This window comes from Schistocerca nitens, chromosome 2 (genome assembly GCF_023898315.1).
Source record: "Schistocerca nitens isolate TAMUIC-IGC-003100 chromosome 2, iqSchNite1.1, whole genome shotgun sequence".
NCBI lineage: Eukaryota > Metazoa > Arthropoda > Insecta > Orthoptera > Acrididae > Schistocerca > Schistocerca nitens.
The window spans coordinates 595,720,869-595,740,768 of record NC_064615.1 but is presented as its reverse complement, the minus strand read 5'-3'; the positions used below and the strand labels follow the sequence as shown (position 1 = coordinate 595,740,768).

The following is a 19,900-nucleotide window of genomic DNA, read 5'->3' as shown; positions in this document are numbered from 1 at the left end:
GTAGAACCCTACAACAGGCCAAGATAAAGGTCTATACAATGTTGATGTGATAAAATTCCAGAGGAATCTGCATTCTATGCAAGTCTGGCTGGGTGAGAACGTCTGTCAGGCCCCGAGTTAACTGTTCTATTATTTCCATGTTGGTTTTTCGTAGAACAGTTTATTTGCTCTTTTTAGATCCTATAATCTTTTGAAAAATATTGTCTCTGACAATCCTATTGTAGATTATAACAACGAAAATAATCAGTTTTTGATAGTATAACGTAACTGTATAGATAAAAAGTCTACTCACCAAGCAGTGGCAGGAGAACACACATGTAAGAAAATGTTTTTTGTATGCAAGCTTTTGGAGCCAGTGGTTCTTCTTCTGGCAGATGGGTTAAAGGGGAAGGAAGAGGGGTAAATAAAAAGGACTGGAGGGGTTTAGGAAAAGGGGTAGAATTTAGAAAAGTCACCCAGAACCCTGGGTAAGGGGAGACTTACCAGACGGGATGGGAAGGACGTCTGGTAAGCCTCCCCAACCCGGGCTTCTGGATGACTTTTAAACTCTATTCATTTTCTTAAACCTCTCCAGTCCTTTTCCTTCACCATTCTCCTTCCTCTTCAACCCTTCTGCTGGAAGAAGGAGGTAATGGCTCTAAAAGCTTGCGTACATAAAACCTTTTTTTATATGTGTGTTCTCCTGCCACCATTTGGTGTGTAGATTTTTTATCTATAAAATTACATTATAGATCCTATTCTGGAATTAGATACATGAAACACCTAAGTCAGACCAAAGCATGTATGTGGTGTACAAGAGTATACACAATCACTCATAAAATTATACCTCATGCACAAATGAATTACATGCACAAGGTGCGACAATAAAGTAATGAGACTGATTTTCTTTGCAAGTTACGGCAACCCTGCAGGGTTGCATAGGCACAATATCTTTGACCTTGGTCTATAAGCTGCTTCTAGTCCAAGCAGCACATCGATGCAACTGCTCAGTCGTGAGTTGTGCTGTAATAAGTTAACACGTGTTTGTGTCTCTCGTCACGGAAACGGAACAGCATAATATTGCGCAACAGTATGCCATTTCTTTTTGTGTTAAATTGGGTGAAAACGTGACGACAACTTACAGTAAGCTTCAGAAAGCTTTTGGAGAGGTGGTTATGTCAAGAGCTCAAGTTTTTCGTTGGCATTATAAATAAAAGGAGACACATGTACTACTTAGTATTCATCCTGGTAAGTACCTTTAACATGATAAGTTACAAATAGGGTAGGAGTGAAAGAGAAATTCAGATACAGTAAATTCAAGCTAACCATGGGGCCAATGCCATAGGGTATTCTTTGTAAAACAGTATTGGGATTCTGTGGACATGGTGACTTATTTGTTTTCAACTCTTTCAGTTGCTTTTCCATGCCATGGATGCCCATTACTATGTCCTTATTAAAGTAATCTGTGTGATGGTCAAACGTCATATGATTGTATGAGCCTCCTACATGAACATTTTCTTAAATACGAAACTAAAAACTTCCGATTTCCTATCTTGTATTGCCACACCAGACTGGTCAATGATTGATGGAAAGAATCCTTCAAACTGCTTAACTATTTTATGTAGAACCAGAATTTTCTTGGGATCCCCGCAAGATCTTTTGCTCAGGTATGATGATGGTAACAGTTGTATGCTTCATGCATCAATATTTTTACAGACACACGAATCTCTATTAACTTTTGCCTCTCATCATCTGTGCATTCTCTTTTGAATGAGAAGTGCAACAGTCTTTGCTTCCTCAGTATTTTCTGAGTTTTGTTATGAAACCATAGCGATCAAAAACAATTTGAAGAATTTGTAACTGACTGTAGAAATGATAGCAGTATTGCATCCAAATTCTAGGACATCAGTGGAATGCCTACTTTCACATAATTTAATGCTAAACAATATTGTGGCAATGTAACATGGATAAGACAATTGTGATACTGGCAGAATGAAAATCAAAGAGTAAATATTACCTCAGCTGTTTTTGCCAACACCAGTCTTCTAGAGATGACACCCCTGCATTTATAAGCTGCTCCACAACATCTATATTTCTTATTGTATCAAGCATAAGAGCTTTCAATTTTAGTGCCAGTTCACATGAATCACTGTCATCAACCAATTCTTGTCCAAGTGTGGTGTATGACTTTAACTGCAACTGAACAAAGTTTTAATTGTGTTATGCAGTTTAGTTAAGGGTAAAGAACAGAAGAAATAAAGTGAAAGAAAGAGAAAAAGACAAAGGGAGGGAAAGGGTCAAGGAGCAGGGACAAAGGAGGAGCATGGAGAGGCATGTACATGAGGGACATTAATGGTGAACTGAAATACATAGTAAAAAAGATGTTTGACCCTATGCTGAAGATCATTAAAGGTAACATATTTATTCATGATCCATTTTAAAAACATCGTACATGAAGATCTTATCTTTATTAGCTACTGAAGAAGAGTAGAGTAATCCCTGTACTTCAGTACTAAGTCAATACAGAAGAAATGAGACTGCCCAGGGGATTATTTCTTTTGCCACGCTAGGGTGCAACTGTTCTGCAAGCATATATTATGTAGTTATGTATTAACAAGTTTAGTAAAATGTCAATTACTATGTCTGACACAAAAGCAACAAAGACTGATTCTCCAAATTCATGTACTTACCAAACAAGTTTTATTAGCATTGTTTGTTTTAAAAGTAAGATCCACTTAAGCACATGTTAGTTTGTTCACCCAGTGCCACAGAATTGACCAACTTATATGAATCAGGCCACAGTATAAGGACACAGTTTAATGTTAAGAAACAGTCATGGGCTTACAAAACAATGACAAATAGTATCTTAAGAGTGCAAGCTGTCTTGTTTACTTCATGTCAATGTAGTATTTTTCAGATTCTCTCCACTATAGTATGATTACAATAATGAATCTGATACAAACAAATTTCTTGACCCTCCATGCAAACACCAAGATGTGATGGTTCCTGTCCTGTCAGTGTTCGGCGGCGATGTCAGAAGTGGAGGATGCAGTTGAGTGGGGCTATTCACTAGTGTTATTAGACATTATCGCATTGTCTAACCGACAGCTACCTGTCTCCATTGCACAGCACATTATTATCAAGTTTCTCAATAGAAAAGGTATTAAACTAGGTGAAATTCTCAGGAGGCTGACTGGAAAAGTCAAGGCTGAGTGTTTTCTTTTGCCAAGCGAACTGTGGAGCATCATGAGCATGTTGAGAATGAGGGCCGTGAATACTGACCATGCACCATGCACCAGCATCGCAGACAATATTTGTGATGTTCAACAACTTCTTGCATGTGAGAGGTGTTTAATGGTCTCTGAGATTGCAGATGAGGTCAGGATAAGTAATGGCAGCACTTTTCCTGTTATCACAGATGAGCTAGGATTTAGAAAAGAGTGCGTCAGGTGGGTACCATACCTTCTGACAACTGATCAAAAATTGTACGTGTGTGACTGTCTGTTGGCTAAATTTCTGGAGGGAAGAGTCTGCACCAGTGATTGCTGTCATCTGGCAAGGCCATAGCACTTTTTTGTGTGAAGTGTTGTTAGCAACTTCTTGCATGGATGTTGAACAATACACAATGCATACTATGGTTAGGTTTTGAACAAGGTTACACAGGCATATTGCTATTGACAACATAACTTATTGATAAAAGAAGTGATCCCTCTACAACACAGCATGTGTCCCCATACAACAGCCATAACCAAATAAAAATTGGATGATTTCAGTTGGAAAACCCTTTAACACCATCATACCTATCTTGCTGTGACTTTCCTCAATTTCACTTGTACGAGGACAGGATATAAATTCTCTATGTTTTACTATTATCAATGTCAACTGAAAATGGTCATCACAACATGGTAAGACTTCTCTTTAACACAGATAATGCAAGTTAGCAAAGTTTGGAAAAATTTGAACAGAGAGCGCCAAACATTTTAATTCAAGTCTTTGATCATAAGTTTTAAAGTCCAGATAATTAAATTCCTGCAGCGATGAACATCATCAGATACGTCACAATCATGACAGCTACAAACTATAAAAACATACAACAGTTGTGTATTCAAAAACTATGATACAATACCATTCATGTACAAAACTGAATACTTTCAGTATAGGGCACATACTTCTGTAGTTATATGTCCAACCACAATTTTGATGTAATACAAATAAGACCAGCTCAGTATTAAAGCTCGTGTAAGATGACGGATACTTGGGATTTTGCATAAGCTGGTGCTGTACGTTTTTCTAGTTCATCATAGTTGTGTTTTTGACAGATCTGAAGACGTTATTCACTCCATGAACTTAATTACTTGCTAGTTTACAAAAAAAGAATGTGATCAGAGATTGCAAATAAAATAATTTGAATGCTCTAAGGATCTGGTTATTAACAGTTAGCGAATTCACTGGGAAAAATGTGTTTCAAAAGCAGAGGCCAAGTAGAAAAATGAGCTGCACTTGTATTTTTTATTCTCAAATTAAAAATATAAAAATTGTCTTTTACATCTGATTCACTCTTGGTTCATGGCTCTGTTTATTTAGTGTGTTATGAATAGTGATCAGCAGGGGTGGCGGCAAGGGGTGGGGGGGCTATGGGGGCTATAGACCCCCCCCCCCTCCCCCAATGGAGTATCATATTACACTGGATAAAATGACTTCAGAAATCAGTGAATATACTACTTCAACAGATTCAATCTTTTTTTTATATAATTATGTAGAAATATAGGTTGCAATGTATTTCAAACACACTTTAACAAAAGAATAAGAGCAGCAACCAATAAATATTATTTAACTTAAAATGGGCGTCTTATTATTTATTAATATACTTTGGATGTATATTAATGTACCACTTACAATAAACAAGAAAGCTAAATATGCCAGTTACGCATACCAACACCTGAAATTGCTGACCCCAGACAAAAACTTCGAAATCACCAGATATATGGGTCAAATCGTCTATTTTCCTGGGCACACACATTCTGTGGACGTGTTGCAGTGAGATTATAAAAGATTCCATGTCTAATTAAGTTCTTTTTTTACCCTGAACTCCAAAACAGTTACCAAAAACTACTTTAAGCAACACCAAATTATACCAATTTGTCAGTGGAGGACCCCAACTCTCCTTTTCTTAAGTGATATTCCATTTCCCCAACCCCTCACCCCCCCCCCCCCCCCCCCAATTGACCAACCTCTAGAATCATACGTGGTGATCAGTACTTTGAAGATGATTAACACATTCAACCTTCTCTGCTATTCAACTGGCACAGGGAGAAACTTAATTACTTTCACTGAACACAGAATATACATTTGTTCATTCAAACAGCACATTTGTAAGAGTTACATGGATCCACATTCATACAAACTTTTACATCTACGTCGATATCTATAATCTGCGAACCACCATGAGGTGCATGGCAGAGGGTACATCCCATTGTACAGTTTTTAGTGTCTCTTCCTGTTCCATTCATGTATGGAATGCAGGAAGAATGCCTGTTTGAATGCCTGTGTGTATGCAGTAATTATTCTAATCTTATTTTCATGATCCTTGGATTGGTAGTAATACATAAAGGGTTGTAGTGTATTCCTACAGTAATCATTTAAAGCCAGTTCTTGAAACTTTGTTAATAGACTTTCTCAGCATAGTTTATGTCTATCTTCAAGAGTCTTCCAGTATCTCTGTGTATCTCTCTCAGGGATTAAACAAATCTGTGATCTTTTGTGCTGCCCTTCCCTGTATACATTCAATATCCCCTGTTAGGCCTATCTGGCATGGGTCCCACGCACTTAGAGCAGTATTCAAGAATGGGTCACACAAGTGATTTGTAAGCAATATCCTTTGTAGATTGATTGAACTTCCCCTGTATTCCACCAATAAACTGAAGTCTACCACCTGCTTTGCCCACCTGCTGAACCTATGTGATTCCATTTCATATCCTTACAAAGTGTTACACCAAGGTCTACAATGTGTTACGCCAAGGTATTTGTATGAGTTGGCCAAATTCAACAATGACTCATTCATATTATAGTCATAGGATACCACATTTTTTCCATTATGTGAAGTGTCAAATTTTACATTTCTGAATGTTTGAAGCAAGTTGCCAATCTCAGCACCACATTGAAATCTTATTAATTACTGACTTAATATTTATGTAACTTTTTTCAAATAGTATTTCATTATAGATAACTGCATCATCTGCAAATATCCTGATTTTTCTATTAATATTGTCTGCTATGTCATCAATATAAAACATGAACAGCTAGGGTCCCAACACACACCCGAAGCTATTTCTACATCCGATGATGACTATCCATCTGAGATAACATGTTGCATCCTTCCTAACAAAAAGGCCTCAGTGTTACACCAAGGTCTACAATGTGTTACGCCAAGGTATTTGTATGAGTTGGCCAAATTCAACAATGACTCATTCATATTATAGTCATAGGATACCACATTTTTTCCATTATGTGAAGTGTCAAATTTTACATTTCTGAATGTTTGAAGCAAGTTGCCAATCTCAGCACCACATTGAAATCTTATTAATTACTGACTTAATACTTATGTAACTTTTTTCAAATAGTATTTCATTATAGATAACTGCATCATCTGCAAATATCCTGATTTTTCTATTAATATTGTCTGCTATGTCATCAATATAAAACATGAACAGCTAGGGTCCCAACACACACCCGAAGCTATTTCTACATCCGATGATGACTATCCATCTGAGATAACATGTTGCATCCTTCCTAACAAAAAGGCCTCAGTCCAACCACAAATTTCACATGATGCCTCATATGATCGTACTTTTGACAATAAGTGTAGGTGTGGTACTGAGTCAAATGATTTTTGGCAATCAAGAAATACAGCATCTACCTGATTGCCTTGATCCAAAGCTTTCAGCATATCATGTGATAAAAATGTGAGTTGGGACGAATTGGGTTTCAAATGATCAATGCTTTCAAAATCCATGCTGGTTAGCACTGAGGTGATCATTCTGTTAAGATACCTCATTATGTTCGAACTCAGAATATGCTCTAAGATTCTTTAACAAATCAGTGTCAAGGATATTGGGCAGTAGTTTTGTGGGTCACTTCTATTACCCTTTCTGTAGATGGGTGTGACCTATGCCTTTTTCCAAGAACTGGGCACTGTTTTTTGCTCGAGGGATCCATGACAAGTTATAGTTAGAAAAGGGGCTAACTCAGTTGCAAATTCAGCATAAAATCTGACAGGGATTTCATCGGGCCCCAAATCTCTGTTCAATTTTAAAGAATTCAGCTGTTTCTCATCATTGCGGACACTAATACTTATTTCATTGATCTTTTTAGCGGTAAGAGGATAACTTGGAGCAATTCTCCTGGGTTTCCTTTGTAAAGGAACTTTTGAAAATGGAGTTAAGTGTTTCAGCTTTTGCATTACTATCCTCAATTTCAGTTCCTGTCTCATTCACTAGGTACTGGACATAAACGTTGGTGCCATTAACAGCCTTTACATATGACAAGAATTTCTTTGGGCCCTGTAAATGGTCACTTGACAACATTCTGCTATGGTAGTCATTGAAGGCATCATGCATTGATCTCTTGACAGCGAAACATGTTTCAATCAGCATCTCACTACATATAGCTCTACACTTTGTTTTACAACTATTGTGCAGAAATCTCTCTTTCTTTAGGAGTTCCTTTACAGTGACTGTACACCATGGAGGTTACCTCCCATCATGAACTGTTCTATTGTATATATATATATATATATAAGTCCCGCACATGCTCAACTATTCTTTTAAACTTGAGCCAGAGTTCCTCTACATCTCCTGCCTTGTGCAGAAAGTTTCAAGTTCCTCACTGAGATATGACACAACTGATATTTTATCTAGTATACTGAACATATATATCTTTCTGATTATTTTAGTTGTCTTTGTACTTTGGTAATCATTCTTGTCACAACCATGTCATGGTCACTAATACCAGTTTCAATGTGGGCATTCCCAAAGAGGTCAGGTCTACTTGTTGCCTTAGATCATTTCCATCATGAGTAGGTTTCCTAACTATTTGTTCTAGGTAGTTTACAAAAAAAGCATTTAGTAAAGTTTCAGAGGATATCTTACCACACCCACCACTAACAAAACTGTGGTTTTCCCAGTTAACTGTTACACAATTAAAGTCTCCATTGACTATTACAATATCCTTGGGGAACTTATGTACAAGTGAACTGTGGTTTTCTCTAAAGTTTATGGTTACACCAGGAGATGAGTCTGGTGGGTGGCAGAAGGCTCCAATTATCATTTTACACCAACCACTGATACTGAGTCTTGGCCAAACAATTTCATATGTAGCTTCAGTTTCTATCTTGGCGGATAAATACACCAGCCTCTTTTCCCATTTGCTTATCCTTTCAATATACACTTAAATTTCGCTTAAAAATTTCACTGCTATCAATTTCAGGTTTCAACTAGCTCTCTGTACCTAGTACTATGTGAGCTTCACAGCTTTTCATGAGCACCTCAAACTCTCGCATTTTGTTGCAAATGTTTTGGCAGCTTACCATTAGGATTTTAATACTCTCACCTGTGGGAGTCACTTATTTTGACCTTACACTGGTGCTTCTGGATTTCCTACTGCTATCATTATCTGGATTGGATGGAGAGTTGCCTAATCTAAGAAACCCTTGTGTGCATCCCATATACAGTAAGCTACTGAGTAGCAGCCTCTGATATGTAGTGCACACCTGGCCCAATTAGGGGAATGTCTACAATTCTCAACCCTATTGCACAAGTCCAGGAAATCACAGCCCAGCTTGTCACAGAATTCTGAAAGTCTCTGGCTCAGTCCTTCCACTTAACTCATAACCAAAGGGCCCCGATCAGTTCTGGGAACAATGTTGCAAATTGTGAGCTTCACTGAAACTCCACGTGAAAGGCTGGTCAACCTTCTGTGGCAGTCACATGAATGACCCAAGAATGACCTCGTAGCCCAGATGACAGGCATCATTTGTTCCAACATGTGCCACAATCTGCGGTTGGATGCACCCTGTTTCCTCAATGGTTGCTGGAATAGCCTCTTCAACGTGATGAATGAGACAATTTCCTGAAGGGCTAGCATCATTTGTCGTACATTTGAACTGCTGACAATATACAGACCCCCTACCCTTTTGCATTTACCTCCTCCTGAAACCAGACAAAACAGGTTTCCCCAAAACTGGTGAAGGGAGTTTTACTGGCTCAGTTTTCCATTTCAATGAAAGACAGAACCTGAGACTTGTTGGTTAGGGGGATCAGTACAACATCCTGAGTCCTCCTGGTCCCCGTCCACCATATACAGGACACCTAGATCTACCACTGAGACATCTCTCGCAGTCAAATGGACAAGTAATGACAGATCCTGTACTTTCTGCAGAGGAGACAGGATCCACGGTACAGGTATCACAGGTGAGCGACTCTTGGGAGTGCTTCCAACACACCAATTCGCAGCAACTGCCAATTGTCTGATAGTAGTAGGGTCGATTCCAGCTATTTATGAACATTGACCAACTCATCCCGTGTTCAAAAGCAGCATTCACAGTGTGGCTGTATTTTGGCTGGTGCAATGTAGTATATGGTACTGAACAATTAACTTTAACTTAAGTCTGATGATTTTGTTTCAAACAATTGCTAATTCCCTATACGAATTGAAGCAAATTCACAAAATGAGATTTCTATTAACACAACACAAAAACCTGTGGTAAAAACTATTAGTTTCCTAAAATGTTTTGAGGTTAATTATAGTTGTTAGCAGACTTAAAAAAGAGTTAATTTGTGATAAATGCAGATAATATATGGGAAAGCTAGATGTAACCAATATATTAGTTAGAAAGTCTGCTACAGTAATTAAATCACAAACGCCAATTTGCTATAAATTGCTCGTAGATTCTGCAAAGGACAATGGTAGCTTCCAAAAATTCTCAAAAAAGAACATTTATTTGTGTTGATGTCAATGAAATTCAGGGGTGATGTATTCTTTGGCAGAACTGTGAACCACAAATACTGATTTGCTACAAAATAAAATACGAATCCAAAACACTTGTACCAGTAACTTACAAAAATATAGTTTTGTAAGCACCCAAAAATCTCAAGATAACATATTTCTCATGTAATTGTACAATGAAATTAGAGAACAATTGTTTTGAACAAGAACAGGGCTACCATTCTCAAAGATTTTAAAGAGCATGATTAAGCCTAGAATTAACAATAAATATATGAGTTTATCACCGTGGCACTTGCAAATGTTTGGAATTTTACAATATATCACAATACAAATGGGTACTGATACAATCAATGAAAGATTATGAAGAAGCAATGTGAACAGTAAAATATGTCAATCTAGAACTTTAAATCAGCACACAATCTAGTACATATGGTTCTTATATATAAATAAACACGTGTGCCGTATGGATTTTTCATTTAGCTGAGTCTTGCACATTCCTAAACTGGCATGCCAAAGAAGAACACTGAAGAGTGACTTTTCAGGCACGTTACTTTGTGATTACGTAGAATATATGATCATAAAATACTTCTTCATTAATGTAGAAAAACAGCGAGCACATGCATGGTAAATCCACAGAACCCAAATACAAACCTTTAATGAATTGTGCAGCATTGGCAATGTTCCTGATGAAATAGCCTTTTCACATTTCTCTGTGAAGTGTATATTTTCAGCAAGGCATAGAATCTGGGCAGGATATTTGTTGGGATCAGCTCCTGAAGTATTTTGATGTATATCCAACAAACATTCAGTCAGAAGTCTCTGTAATGTTGACTGTATCTCACTCAGAAGATCACTGAGCCATTTCTGAAAACACCAGGAAAAAAATGTAATAGAAAGAAAGCAAAATTTGTCAGTGACATAACAAATAGTATTCAAACACTTGTTGGTCGAGCAGGAGAAACTGTCGGATCATGGGAATGAATGTACATACTGGAATGAAAACACAAAATTCAGAGCCACATATCTTTTAAATCATAAAAACTGCATCACAGAATCAGATGGCTGCTGGTGAAATATGAAGGTCACAAAACATTTTGAGATTTGCATTAATTAAAGAACATTTACAACTACATACATAGTCTGCAAGCTCCTGTACAATGTGTGGTGGAGGAGGATGTACCACATACCACTACCACTCATTTCCTTTCCTTACCTGTTCCACTCAAAAACAGAATGAGGGAAAAACAACTATCTAAGTGCCTCCATATGTGGCCTAATTTCTCATATCTTATCTGTATGGTCCTTACAGGAAATGTATATTGGTGACAGTAGAATCATCCTGAGTCAGCTTCAAATGCTGGTTCTCTAAATTTTATCAATAATTTTTCTCGAAAAGAACATCGCCTTCCCTCCAGGGATCCCCATTTGAGTTCTAGCAGCATTTCTGTAATACTAGCACGTTATTTGAACTTACTGGTAACAAATCTAGCAGCATGCCTCTGAATTGTTTAAATGTCTTCCTTTAATCGAACCTGATGGGGATCCAAAACTCTCAAGCAGCACTTAAGAATAGGTCACACTAGCATCCTATATGTAGGCTGCTTTAAAGAAGAACCACACTTAACTAATATTCTACCAATAAACCAAAGTCAACCATTCACCTTCCTTACCCCAACCCTCACATTCTCATTCCATTTCATATTGCTTTGCAATGTTATGCTCAGATATTTAAACAATGTGACTGTGTCATGCAAGACGCTACTAATGGTGTATATAAAAACACGAGTTTGTTTTTCCTACTTAAACTCAAATTTTTCTACATTTGGAATTAGCTGTCATTCATTACACCAACTAGAAATTTTGTCTGAGACATCTTGAATAGTACTACAGTTATTCATCTGTGACACCTTCCCTTACACAACAGCATCAGCAAACAACTGCAGATTACTGCCCACGGCTATCTGTCATATCATTTATGATACAGAAAATAAGAGTGGTCCTATCACACTTCCCTGGGGTGCTCCTGATGGTACCCTTGTCTCTGATGAACAATCACCATCAAGTACAAGATACTGGGTTCTCTTAATAATTACTTAATTAATTTGTCTTCAAAAAAGTGCCATATCATGTGTGTTCAAGGCATATAAAACATGTGAGAGGATCTTTTCGATGGAATGTGGAGCCTGATGGACTATTTGAGACAAGCAATTTGACAAATATTAGGCACCACTTCAACCACAGAGGCAGATGGGTCCAAAAAGACAGAATGTGCATAAATGTTAGCAAGACACTTCAAGATACCATGAAACTTGGTGCCAGTCACTAAACAACAAATTCCATAATTGTATAAGCAATATTGAGCACAAGTGGAAGGCAGAAAACATTGTTTATTCTTTCACAATCTGTGGCATGGAAGCAAATAGAACAGTGATCCATAAAATGTACAATAAATTTCTTTATTTCTATCTATGATCACTCGATAGACAGGTCCTCAGACTACCAGTTTCGGTCTGCAATAACCATTCTCAGATCTGTTTAAAAACATGTCCTAATATAATGGAGCCATTGCAGCATTGTCAAAAGATAAACATAAAATATCTGTCGATGATGCTACTGTGGCTCCATTATATTAGGACACATTTTCAAAATGGACATGACATCGGTCACTGTTGACCTTGCTGACTAAAACTGGTAGTCTGAGGACCTAACTAGCTTGTGACCACAGACACAAATAAAGAAAGTTGTTCATTCCCCTATGTGTGAAATAATGATTGCTTGGAGTCAGTAGTCTTGAAAATCTGAAAATCCAGGAAGAGAATGCAAATATATTAATCGATTTATACATAAGAAAAACAATGCTTTAAAATTTCTGGTCATTTGTAACCCATTTTTGAGTCCACCTGACAATGTGAATAAATTTGTTCGAGGGTATAAATAAAATTAGAGTAGCCAAGTTGCATCTGAAGTGGAATTTGATATTTTGGTATCATCGAATCCAACTAGTGTAATTAAACAGCTAAATTATTTTTGTAAATCCTTTCTAGGGTTCAATGACGAAGAGCAATATGAAGTTAATAGGAAATGCTAAATAACTTCTACATGGCATGGAAGGTTTCATCACTGCTGTAAGGTTTCGTCAATAAATTATCTGTCCGGTTCAGTGTCCACTGAACCTATTACTCACCGTATTTAGTTTTTTATTTTGATCAATGTTCAGTGGGCTATAAGTTGCGTCATTCATTGACATTAGCTGCATCTAGGTGTTGAAATATCTCAATGGTAACAGGTGAAAATTTGTGCTGGAGTGAGACTCAAACCAGAATTTCCATCTTTATGCAAACAGTCATCTTAACTACCTTTTCTATCCAAGCAAGCTTACCCTTGCAGCCCATATTCTCAGCCTGTTGTAGTGTCACATAAGCATAAACTACTTACTCAAAGGTCCCTGATTCCCGTAAGAGACCAGGCATGTTATGCATCCACAGTGAAAAAAGGATTATTGATGGTAGTCACCTGATCAAAGCTGAAAATTACCAATACTTCTTCTCATGAGAAAGTAAGAGCATTGTTGGAAAGGTGGCTAACTACTCAAGACATAACTGAAGCGCAGATTATGATTAGAAATAACCCTTAAAAGATCACTAAGATACAACTCAAAAAGCCCATAAAAATGATGACATAAATTAAATAGCCAATGCTTGAGTATTAAATTTTTTTTATATTGGAAATTCTAACACAATTTTTGGTAAGCTGTACAGTATTAAACATTTGCAACAGTCCACAGTGATGCAGGCTGTCTCCAATTAACATTGTTCTATTGGCAAAAGCTTTGTTTATTTATCAAAACAAAATTATTGAAAAGGAATGTAGCAATAGGATACATTTGCATAGCATGTATCAAAGAGAGCTCTTATTCCTACAGCAATCAGACCCTTGTCTTGATACAGTAGGCTCTATACAATTGTAAGGAAACATCTATAAATCTGTACACTCAAACTTTAGCTGTGGAGAATGACTGCTATTTAAAATACTTTTTGTGCAACTTTAACATGAAAGCATAATAGAGCTTTATATTTCCAACATCATAATACTTCATGATACTTTACTAAGGCCAGTATTACACTATCAAATTTCTTTGTCAAATATCTTTGTCAAAAATCTTTGTCAAAGATATTTGATGGTGTAATAGGGAACTCTGTCAAATGTCATCCAATATTTGATCAAATCTAGGGCCTCGCTGTAGATTTGATCAAAGAAGTAGCTTGTCTTCCGTTCACTGCAATGCGACATGTTACCATATGGAGCGCTAGCATCGCTGCAGCATTCTGTCATCTGTAGTGTTTTTATAAACATTGCCGGTAAATACAATTGGTATGTGCCAACAACTACAAAATTAATAGAGATGTATGAAGCTGATGAGGCGCTTTACAGTGTGAGGCACCTGAATACAAAAATAGATTAAGAAGATTGGAGACCTGACCTGACCTGACCTAACCTAACATAACCCTCTCCTGTAGCAAGGAATCGGAGTGTTACAGTGAGCCTGTCTTCTGAAGATGTAGCAGTTCTTAAGTGAATATTGTGCTCTGTGATATGATGATACACTTCACTGAGCACATACAGAAATGTATGCTCATCCATTCTTAAGTAATTGATGTACGACTTGACGTCTTCCACTATAAGCTCACATAACAAGTTTTGTTGAATGCTTTTATCATGTCGTCGTAAAACCCACAGCTTCACCCAGATTAGATTAGTTTTTCATTCCATAGATCCGTGCTGAGGAGATCCTCATGGATATGGAACATGTCATTTTTTTAAAGCTGAAATTACAATACAAATAGTATGAATATGTACAATATATCATTTGTTTCTATTAAAAATTTCGTCAATGGAGTAGAAGGAGTTGGCCACTAGTAAGTTTTTCAGGTTCCTTTTAAACTGATCTTTATTTGTAACTAAATTTTTTATGTTTGTTGGCAAATTATTGAAGATGAGTGTTCCTGAGTAGTGGACCCCATTTTGAACTAAAGTAAGTGCTTTTAAGTCCTTGTGCAGATCATTTTTGTTCCTGGTATTGTATGTATGAACTGAGGTGTTTGTTGGAAAAAGAGATATATTATTTAGGACTAATTTCATTAAGAAGTAAGTATACAGAGAGACAGTAGTAGTATACCCACTTCTTTGAAGAGGTTTCTACAGGACATCTGTGAATTTACTCCACAAATAATATATATTACACGCTTTGGACTCTGAAAACTTTTGTTTGACTTGAAGATTTACCCCAAAATATTATACCATATGACATTATGGAATGAAAGTAGGCAAAGTATGCAAGCTTTTTCATTTTTATGTCGCCTATGTCTGTTAACACTCGAATTGCAAATACAGATTTGTTAAGGCGTTTCTGCAGTTCTGTGGTGTGCTCCTCCCAATTGAATTTATTATCAAGTTGTAATCCCTGGAATTTAAGACGGTCAACCTCGTATGTATGGTTCCTTTTTTTCCCCCACTTCTCTTCCGCATGTGCACACAATGCAATTGCGGTACGTGAAACTGCTGCGGTTAATAACAAGTTGTTGTTGTCAGCCATCTTGACAGAATATTTGATCATATCTTTGATCAAATCTTTGACAAAGAAATTTGATAGTGTAATACCGGCCTAAGTAGAATCTGACAACTTCCACATTCTCATAAACCAGGTATGCAAGCAAATTTACACTCATTTTCTTCAAGCCTGTAAGCTTACTTTTAAAGATGTCAGCAGCTTCTTTCAGGATGGCGAACACTCTTGCATGCGAGACGGCAAGGAGGATAGGTCCTCATGACTGAAAAGTGAGACTAGCTACGAGTGTAGATGCAATGTCTTCACAAAGGATAACGCACCAAAGTCTTTTCCTTAGGCACACTTCTCACAGATTCAAACACTTTTGTACACATACCAATGGTCACTAATGAACACTAAAAAAAACCTTGATTCTTCCAGAAAATGCCATGCGGCGAGGGCCTCCCATTGGGTAGACAGTTTGCCTCGTGCAAGTCTTTTGGGTTGACACCACTTGGGCGACTTGCGTGTCGATGGGGCTGAAAGGATGATTATAAGGATAACACAACACCCAGTCCCTGAGGGGAGAAAATCTCTGACCCAGCCGGGAATCAAATCCAGGCCATTAGGTAGGACATTCCGTCACGTTGACCACTCAGCTACCAGGGGCGGACATTCTTCCCCAGAGGCAGAATGCAACATGATCACTTTTCAGAAAGCAAGTTGTCAGAATTTTGTTTTTGACATTTACTGGATTGTTCACTTCAATTGGAGGATGTTCATCAGTGTTCTCAAACACTTGATTCCTAGATCAAACTGATAAATCCAGATTTCATCAACAAGAGTAATACAGGGTGTTACAAAAAGGTACGGCCAAACTTTCAGGAAACATTCCTCACACACAAAGAAAGAAAATATGTTATGTCGACATGTGTCCGGAAACACTTACTTTCCATGTTAGAGCTCATTTTATTACTTCTCTTCAAATCACATTAATCATGGAATGGAAACACACAGCAACAGAACGTACCAGTGTGACTTCAAACACTTTGTTACAGGAAATGTTCAAAATGTCCTCCGTTAGTGAGGATACATGCATCCACCCTCCGTAGCATGGAATCCCTGATGCAGCCCTGGAGAATGGCGTATTGTATCACAGCCGTCCACAATACGAGCACGAAGAGTCTCTTCATTTGGTACCAGGGTTGCGTAGACAAGAGCTTTCAAATGCCCCCATAAATGAAAGTCAAGAGGGTTGAGGTCAGGAGAGCGTGGAGGCCATGGAATTGGTCTGTCTCTATCAATCCATCGGTCACCAAATCTGTTGTTGAGAAGCGTACTAACACTTCGACTGAAATGTGCAGGAGCTCCATCGTGCATGAACCACATGTTGTGTCGTACTTCTAAAGGCACATGTTCTAGCAGCACAGGTAGACAATCCCGTATGAAATCATGACAACATGCTCCATTGAGCGTAGGTGGAAGAACATGGGACCCAATCAAGACATCACCAACAATGCCTGCCCAAACGTTCACAGAAAATCTGTGTTGATGACGTGATTGCACAATTGCGTGCGGATTCTCGTCACCCCACGCATGTTCATTGTGAAAATTTACAATTTGATCACGTTGGAATGAAGCCTCATCCGTAAAGAGAACATTTGAACTGAAATTAGGATTGACACATTGTTGGATGAACCATTCGCAGAAGTGTACCCGTGGAGGCCAGTCAGCTCCTGATAGTGCCTGCACACGCTGTACAAGGTACGGAAACAACTGGTCCTCCCGTAGCACTCTCCATACAGTGACGTGGTCAACGTTACCTTGTACACCAGCAACTTCTCTGACGCTGACATTAGGGTTACCGTCAACTACACGAAGAATTGCCTCGTCCATTGTGGGTGTCCTCGTCGTTCTAGGTCTTCCCCAGTCACGAGTCATAGGCTGGAATGTTCCGTGCTCCCTAAGACGCTGATCAATTGCTTCGAATGTCTTCCTGTCGGGACACCTTCGTTCTGGAAATCTGTCTCGATACAAACGTACCGCGCCACAGCTATTGCCCCGTGCTAATCCATACATCAAATGGGCATCTGCCAACTCCGCATTTGTAAACATTGCACTGACTGCAAAATCATGTCCGTGATGAACACCAACCTGTTGATGCTACGTACTGATGTGCTTGATGCTAGTACTGTAGAGCAACGAGTTGCATGTCAACACAAGCACCGAAGTCAACATTACCTTCCTTCAATTGGGCCAACTGGCGGTGAATCGGGGAAGTACAGTACATACTGACGAAACTAAAATGAGCTCTAACATGGAAATTAAGCGTTTCTGGACACATGTCCACATAACATCTTTTCTTTCTTTGTGTGTGAGGAATGTTTCCTGAAAGTTTGGCCGTACCTTTTTGTAACACCCTGTATATGGCACACATTTTAGAGGTGCTCTTAAAGAATACTCAGAAGATTTCTTCGTACAATTTCATATCAATGCACTTTCACTCATCAGAAAAAAAAACGAGATATTCATCACATTGAAAATTTTCTGACTTGGACACAGACAAGTAGGATTTCAGACGAGAACTGTGATTTAATTTGTAGCATAACTTTCAGCCCAGAATGCTGTCAAACATCATTTCAAATGTCCTCTCTTCTACTTGTCCTCCAATGAAGCTCTTCTTCTTCGAGATTAGAAAAAAAAACCACATAAATACTTCTTCACAGGATGTTGAGAGTTTCCTGAAATTCTCCTGCAACTGCATAGTGCTTTACAACTCAATTAACTGACTACTGAAATCATAATAATTGTACAACAGGTGTTGAGCAGAAGGGAAAAAACTCATCCTTGGCACCAACTATAATAACTGGTAAAAGTTCATAGTAGTATGGATCACTTAATAAATATGCCATTCTTAACCTACTCACAGAAAGTGAGAATTAACATTCCATCAGAAAACCCTTCTCAAAACTTTTGCAGTGAATCTCTCAATACAAAATGGTATCAGCAAATATATACTGCATGACAAAAAAGTGAAGCTGCATGAATACACAACATTGCTGTGTCTGTAAATGACTGGGGTTGCAATTCTGGTGTTACAGGTGGAACAGTTATCAGAGTGAATTAGTGTTGTTTGTGTTTAGGACTGTTATCAGAACTAGTAGGAATCTATAGTGCATGAACAGTATCCTATGTTGAGTGATCACTAAGAAGGGTAAGTAGATACCACTCAGTGCCACCTACTTGTGTGAAACAGCATTAGTAGCACCTGAAAAATTTTGAAACACCACGGTGTGTGTCTTCAAATCGCAGCTGATTGAATTCTGCAAAAACCATACTTACGGAATATTCGGATACTAGAGTGACCTGAAGTTGGGTGCATAGAAACATGAAGGAATGCTAATACATCAACAAAGTTCTGGTCAATCACATCTGACCATCACAAGGGAAGATCGCCATATATCACTTCCACATCTGCACCTGCAATCAAAGTAGCAGTAATGGACTCCCTACAACATGCCGTATCATGCTGCACCATTGGTCATAAAATAGCAACAGTCAAACTATGGAATTACTGTCCCATGCATAGGCTGTTACTAACACCACAATACATACAGCTGTGTTTGGAGTAGTGACGTGACCAGGAAGCACAGACTCCTAATGAATGGCATCACACTGCACTCAGCAATCAACTGTAGCTCTGCACTACCCCAGATGAACATCATCAATAAGTAAGGTGGTGACCTAGCTTGCATTCTTCCAATGTAATGGAGAGGAACAGTGGCATTTCCCCTGACATCATGCTGCAGAGAGCTCTCAGCTATGACTTCACGTCATAGCTGGTAGTGACAGATGGAAATCAAATGGCACAATGGTATGTCACGGACATACTGCATCCGCACGCACGCACACATGCTTGCACTTACGAAAGTGTGTCTGTTGTAGATGAAGGCTTTAAAGGCTGAAAGCTTTAATTGTGAGAGTCTTTTCATTGTGCCTATCTGTGACTCAGCATGTCCCCTACATGGTGAGCAGCAACTTTCCTTCTCATAATAGTGTTACATCTACACCTACATTTATGTCTACAATACAGTGCAAACCACTGTGAAGTGTATTGCAGAGAGTACTTCGCATTGTGTCATTATTAGGGTTTCCCTACTTCATTACTTTAGCCTTATTTTCTCAGTCCAAATGAGAGCAATATGTAGGAGATTGTATGTTCCTATATTCCTCATTTAATATTAGTTCTTGGAATATTGTAAGCAGGGGATTGAGGAAAAGTTGGCATTTATCTTCACGTGTCTACCAGCTCAGGGTTTTCAGGAGCTACGAGAGGCTCTTCTGTAAGTCAAACAAATCTGTGACATTCCTGCT

At 38.2% G+C, this 19,900-nt stretch overlaps 1 protein-coding gene across 1 annotated transcript in view; it reads right to left on the bottom strand.

The window, feature by feature from the left end:
• The window catches only part of LOC126236667 (cytoplasmic dynein 2 heavy chain 1), an 873,274-nt gene that overhangs the window by 537,445 nt on the left and 315,929 nt on the right, over positions 1–19,900 (bottom strand). The window contains exons 27-28 of the mRNA XM_049946146.1: positions 10,633–10,845; positions 1,997–2,178 (exon numbers count right to left, since the gene is read on the bottom strand). Of these exons, the coding sequence (XP_049802103.1) occupies positions 1,997–2,178; positions 10,633–10,845 (395 nt within the window). The remainder of the gene's footprint in view (positions 1–1,996; positions 2,179–10,632; positions 10,846–19,900) is intronic.